Here is a 6026-nt window from a genome sequence, read left to right on the forward strand (position 1 = left end):
TTTGCTTGGTTTCTTTGTTTTGTTTACATTATAATATTTTTGTTTAGCGTACTATTTTTACGCTCATTTTTTGCTGATCAATATGGAAGAATTGATAAAAATATATAACTATTGATAGAAATCCATCAGTGATCATGGTGTTCTGGTGAATACGCCCAATATTTATGTACTGAAAACGCTTGGTTTCCACTACTATTTCAATAGCAGACGTGCTGCAGTGTACACTATACATTACAACCTGGAACCAAAAAGTGCTGTCAACGATGGCAAAGAGAAAGCTATTACTTTGTATGTAGACCATGTCTCAACACTGGTTTTGATGAGTTCAGGTTTTGTTTATTCGATATATGTATATGTATACAGCATGGTCGGCTTTCGGTCCTGAAACAAAAACAATATAATGTAATCTAAAGTTTGTGGCTATTGTCATTAGTTTTTCCTCCACTTGTGCAAAGTTCCCGCAGAAAAACGAAAAGGAAAAGAGCTGAAATAAATTGCGACATTTTAGCAGAAAGTCTCAACTACATCTCGGATTTGATTTACACAAAAAGCCACTATACATACAACAGTATATGTTTATGTATGTATGTACTACTTGGCTTACACAAATGCGTTATTTGCACAAAACCTTGTAATATTGAGGTCAAGATCTAAGGAGAAAAGGTGAGCGACTCAGGCTTTGTTGTGACTTGAAATAAATAGTCTACTTTCTGTTTTAATTACTAATACACAATCAATACTCTCGAAAGACATTTTTTTCGTACTACTACTTGTTTGTCACCCAAAAAATATATATGTTGTTTGTGTATGTATGTATGGTAACATATATATAAGTATGAACGTATGTAGTAAGTATATATCAGCTTATATGTGCGTTGTGTTTTAAGTCTGATGATGTGCTTATTGGTAAACCATTTAAATATTATTCACGTCGACGCGATGCGCATCTAGGGGGGAGAAATTACTTGTGCCGTACGATGTCTTCGTCCATGAAAGCCAATTCGTCAATAAGCGAATACCAACAGTTAATTCATCCAAGTAGTTTGTCTTACCATGCTCTCTTAAATCCCTGGATCTATTGATGTACGGCTTGATTGCAACCGATTGGACCGATAGAACCGATTGTGGTGTAGAAGATTTCTGTGACACTGGGCTTGTGTGGTTTCTATGATAAATATGTAATTCTTGAATGCTATAAAACCAATTAATCAGAAAGGATAAGATGATAAATAAATAATACATTTCGGGTTAAAGTAACCGCTTTCTGCTCATTTTGACATTAAAAGTCGAAGAGTGCATACAAGTTCATATTGTATTTCAAAAAGTATGCAATCAGCAAGTCTTTCATATCTATTTATGTATTGAGTGGGCATTATTAGTGCTTATGTGCTTTTTACTCGCTCAGTTGAAAAGCTAGGGACATATGTAAATTAATTATATGTAAGTCCTGTTTAAGGATTTATTTTAAGACGCACTATACTGTACGAATGAGAAGACTTGGTAATTGCGAGGTTTGACCGTCACGATTTATTTCCAAAATTCAACTAACTGCCAAGTACAATAGTTCTTATAACGAAAGCTAGCCCTATGTCCTAGAAGTGCTGACCCGGCTGCCCATGCATGGTCTATGGTCTGGGTAGCCGCCGTTGCAACAGGAGCTTGGGATTTTGGCGACGTCGTAGTGCAACATCCGTAGGTGTCGCTGGTCTTGCACTATTTTAGTCGGTGATGCATGATCAGCTTGGGAACTTCCGTGTTGCTGTGAAACCGTGTTAACCTGTATGTATGCAACACTTGCAATCAAGTTCGAAAACCTTTCAGTTTGGAGGGTTTATTCTTATATTTGTCATAGAAAAGAACGGGTAAAGCTGGTCTAACTTGGAATAGAACCTCTGCTTAAATGCACTAATCCATTTTCGATATAACGGCAATGATATAAAAACTCCAATTTAAATTCAGTTAAGTTTTAATTAGCAAAACGTGGTTGAACCTGATATATTAACGAATATGGTCGATTTGATTGAATTGAATTTTTAAATGTATTAACAAAATTGTATAAAATATTCGGACCACAAATGTCTGTGCTACCCCCCATAATAATAGTACACGCTTTACGGTTTCTTTCACATAAAGACAAAATTAAATTTACTTGTAGTTTATATTATATTATATCTTATTAACATAGTTAGCATACATATTTTTCAATTAACGCATCATTTTGTGATCGATTAAATATAAAAACCTAAAAAAGGGTTGGTCAAAATAACACTTTTTCATACTAGCAATAAAGTTGCAATCTTATATCACGTTCATTGCACAAATTCTCACAGTTCTTCGGCATTTGGAAAGCTATTTGTGCAAAAACGATGTTTCAAGTGTCCCCAGGTTCTTAATTTGGTTTTAGTCTGGAGACTGGTTTGACCAACTAATCATGTTTAGCTCGTTGTCTGTTAGCAAAGCCTTGACCAGCTTTCAGGTGTGTTGAAAGACCCATCCGAGGGGCATGTTTTCCTCAGCATATATGTTTATCATATCATATCATGTATCACATAATACTTTTATATCCGAATCATATTATCATTTAAGCGATGTATCGACCCAACGCCATACCAAAAAAAAAGACCCAAAAAGATAATGCTTCAGTAATTTTAAGGGGCTAAACCAGCGTAACTTTGTTTAAAAACCTTTTTTTTTGTTTGACTTACAATGTCAAAAATATCCTACTTTTTGAAAGGCAACGCTCTAAAGAGCGGTCGCTCGCAGGGACCGTGATCATTGTAAGTAATAAAATTAAAAATGGAAATTTAATAATTATTTACTCAAAAAAATATGTTTTTCTCGATAAAAAAAATGTTGCCCTGTTAGGCAATATTTTAATAACTGTTTTTATGCAACATATTTAGAAGCTTAATAAGCGTCATTCTTTATCGAAAAACGATAGTTATTGATTTAATTGGGAGCTATATGCTATAGTTGTCCGATCCGGCTCGTTCCGACTTATATACTACCTGCAATAGAAAGACAACTTTTGGGAGTTTTATGCAGATAGCTTTTAAACTGAGAGACTAGTTTGCGTAGAAACGGACGGATAGACTGACAGACGGACGGACAGACGGACATGGCTAGATCGACTCTCCTAGTGATGCTAGATCACTGCGTTGCAAACTTCTGACTGAAATTACAATACCCTCTGCAAGGGTATAAAAATAACCCTTATGTTGTGAATATTTTTTTTCAAGTTAAAAATTTGTATTTACGATCCCTGCTTTGAAGTCTTTAAAAGCTTTATACAATGGACCATTTCGACCGCCTGTTTCAAGCTGTAGTCCTTCAGTTAGTTTTGCAACACCTAAAGTGCAAATTGTTGTGAAAAGTGAATAAAATCAGGTCTTCAGATTATAATTTCAAATTGAAGGGGTTTTCAATCTGGCAGCGATTTAGCAATTCAGTGTAGGGCATACCCTAACGAAGTTTATTTTTGTAACTTGGCGTGTAATGAAATGAAATGACAAGCATGTGTCAAGTCAACTTGACTATTTTGTGTATGTTTATTTCCTATTTAATTTCTGAACTTAGTATACGATTTTCAGATGGCTTCCAACTCAACGAAGAAAAGCAAATCCTCTGGTATGCGCATATTGTGGATACCAGGGCGAAAGTCCCATTCGAAGGGCCGTTTTAGTACCACCAACAAACACATCTCGTACTCGAGTCCTCAAAAAAAGAGCGAAGTATGGTCTTTGGGAGGCAGCAAGGCACAGTCCGAGCTGATTGACTTGTAAGTAGGGTGATGAGCTCAACTAAGATAAGCAGTGCACTCACACGAATGTATTATTAACAAATACGAATGTATTAACAAATCTTCTAGCTTGTGTTCTTGAGCTATAAGCTATAAGCTATAAGCTATTAGGACAATCAAAACTAAAAAAAACAATGCAATTATTTTTAGCCCCTCTCCCGATTTGACCGGCAATACTCCTTCATCGTCACTCAGCATTGTGGCCACATGCTCGATGGTTCAAGGGGCAAACAGCGAAATAGCGTCCTCTGATGACTTGGCTGTCGTTTCGGAGTCTGCTACTCTGCCAGCCACACCGGTGAGCCTGAACTCACCGATCCTGAATAGCCCCTCGTCTGAGACTGGATCTGCATCTACCCGAGCCATGGCTTCTCCCAACGTCATCACCACCGTTGTAATACAGGACTTGGTAAGTTGTGCGGGCTTCTTAGTTCGGTCAAATCGATCCTCAGTCGATCAGTCTGGTTCTAGCACAACTTTATGAGCCCTGACGACTTGCCCAAAGTGCCAGCTTTGACAGTGGGCGATACCGAGGTGGTGCTAAACAGCTCGGCGGGAACCACAGCCTCAGTGGCAACGACTTCTTCGCCGATGGCCAACCATAAGCCAGGATCGCCGCCTGCATCCCTTTCCCAGCAAACCACGCCACAGAAGAGCAGATATAAAAATCACAACAACAACCAGGTAGTTAGTCGAGATTAAGAGACTCTGCTTATTATGTATTCTTTTCAAACAAACCAATTTAATGCCATTTTGAAATACTAATTATCTTCACCCTACTCAAACAGGAGGATATCAATTCCATTGAAAGCATTTCCAGTTTCCCACGGTTGCAGGGAAACGCCACGGACTTCGACTGGATTGATGAAATGGTGCAACAGCGGAACTGCAATGAACTGATGCATAAGAATAAGCGGAAAAAGTCAAAGAAAGTCGAGGGCCTGGAAAGCGATCAACTAGACGGAAAACTCTTTGCCTACACTAATGACAAGGCTAAATTGAATGGCAAAAGCGATGAGGACGACGAAAAAGTTGTCAAGTGCTTGTACTACTCACTTATGTGCTGCGACTGTACTATTTCGTAAAGGATCGTGTGAACTAATCAGCGTCCATGTAAAATACCTCTAAACCACCTATGTAAAAATATATTCGCTCTTTTATACTTTAGCATAGTCACTGTACGACGACATAAGACAGAAGAAAAGCAGAAGTATTATCCGAATTTATAATGATTTACATGGAACTAACACTATAAACATTCGAATAAATGTCGAAATCCAAATTCAACTACTACCTTTTGTAGTTGACTCTTTTTGAATTGGAATAAGTGATCGACGCATATGTATATTAAATATGTAGATATTTTCTATTTTTGTAAATAAAATATTTTCTACAAAAATACTATCTATTGAAATAAAAAGTGAAAACTGTCTTCGCGTTTTTCTATGCAATAAATAGCAAGAGTGTATGGGGGTAGACTCAATTTATAGCGTTCTTTTTTTATCATTAACATTTTTTTTGCGACACTTGGAAGTGAGAATTATGAATTTTGCAAAAATATTTTGATGTGTTTTATTTTTTCAATTAACAAAAAAAAAATAAACAATAAAAAACACTTCGTTGTTATGTATGTATTTATGTATCGAAAAATAAACAATAAAATCCGTTTGCTAGTTTTTGTGCTAGGGTGTTCACCGACTGCAGAATTAGCATTCGTGGAAAAACCTACTTACATTTCTTATTTCTCTAAAATCCATCATAAACTGGTCGAGTCGCTTTAACCGCTGTAGTTTTATCAGCTTTACTCCGACTTACTTAAAATCTTGGATCAACCATCACAGAGTATTGGAAATTAAACAAAACATATAAAAAATGTTAATATATGTAAAAATATGTAACTTTTTTATACCCTTGCAGATGGTATTATAATTTCAGTCAGAAGTTTGCAACGCAGTGAAGGAGACATTTCCGACTCTATAAATATATATATTCTTGATCAGCAAAAATGTCCGTCCGTTTCTACGCAAACTAGTCTCTCAGTTTTAAAGCTATCTGCATGAAACTTTCCCAAAAGTTGTCTTTCTATTGCAGGTAGTATATAAGTCGGAACGAGCCGGATCGGACGACTATAGCATATAGCTCCCATAAGAACAATCGGAAAAATAAAAAACATATAGTAATAGTTAAATATTTTAGAACTGCGGTTTAAATTTCATCAAAATCAGAC

General features: G+C 36.4%; 1 protein-coding gene across 3 annotated transcripts; it reads left to right on the top strand.

Annotated features, from left to right (window-relative positions):
* The first annotated feature begins 323 nt into the window (after nt 1–323).
* On the top strand, nt 324–5092 carry LOC108145575. 3 transcript variants are annotated; one of them, XM_017271090.2, is made up of 5 exons: nt 324–663; nt 3591–3778; nt 3950–4208; nt 4271–4483; nt 4588–5092. In XM_017271090.2, exons 2-5 carry the CDS (start codon nt 3591–3593, stop codon nt 4882–4884), a joined length of 957 nt encoding a protein of 318 aa, XP_017126579.1. In that variant the 5' UTR covers nt 324–663; the 3' UTR covers nt 4885–5092. The 3 variants fall into 3 exon arrangements, with proteins under 3 accessions (XP_017126579.1, XP_017126581.1, XP_017126580.1); XM_017271091.2 differs by having other exon boundaries at nt 595–663; nt 3577–3778; XM_017271092.2 differs by lacking the exon at nt 3591–3778 and having other exon boundaries at nt 325–663.
* Nucleotides 5093–6026: the final 934 nt, after the last annotated feature.

The sequence above is a fragment of the Drosophila elegans genome, unplaced genomic scaffold (genome assembly GCF_018152505.1).
Source record: "Drosophila elegans isolate 14027-0461.03 unplaced genomic scaffold, ASM1815250v1 contig_149, whole genome shotgun sequence".
Taxonomy (NCBI): domain Eukaryota; kingdom Metazoa; phylum Arthropoda; class Insecta; order Diptera; family Drosophilidae; genus Drosophila; species Drosophila elegans.

What these genes read in the sequence shown, in the direction of transcription:
- LOC108145575 (XM_017271090.2), top strand. Translation starts at nt 3,591, where the DNA reads ATGGCTTCCAACTCAACGAAGAAAAGCAAATCCTCTGGTATGCGCATA. An exon ending in CAGTCCGAGCTGATTGACTT is followed by an intron (nt 3,779 to 3,949) that starts GTAAGTAGGGTG and finishes AATTATTTTTAG; the next exon opens with CCCCTCTCCCGATTTGACCG. An exon ending in AAAATCACAACAACAACCAG is followed by an intron (nt 4,484 to 4,587) that starts GTAGTTAGTCGA and finishes CTACTCAAACAG; the next exon opens with GAGGATATCAATTCCATTGA.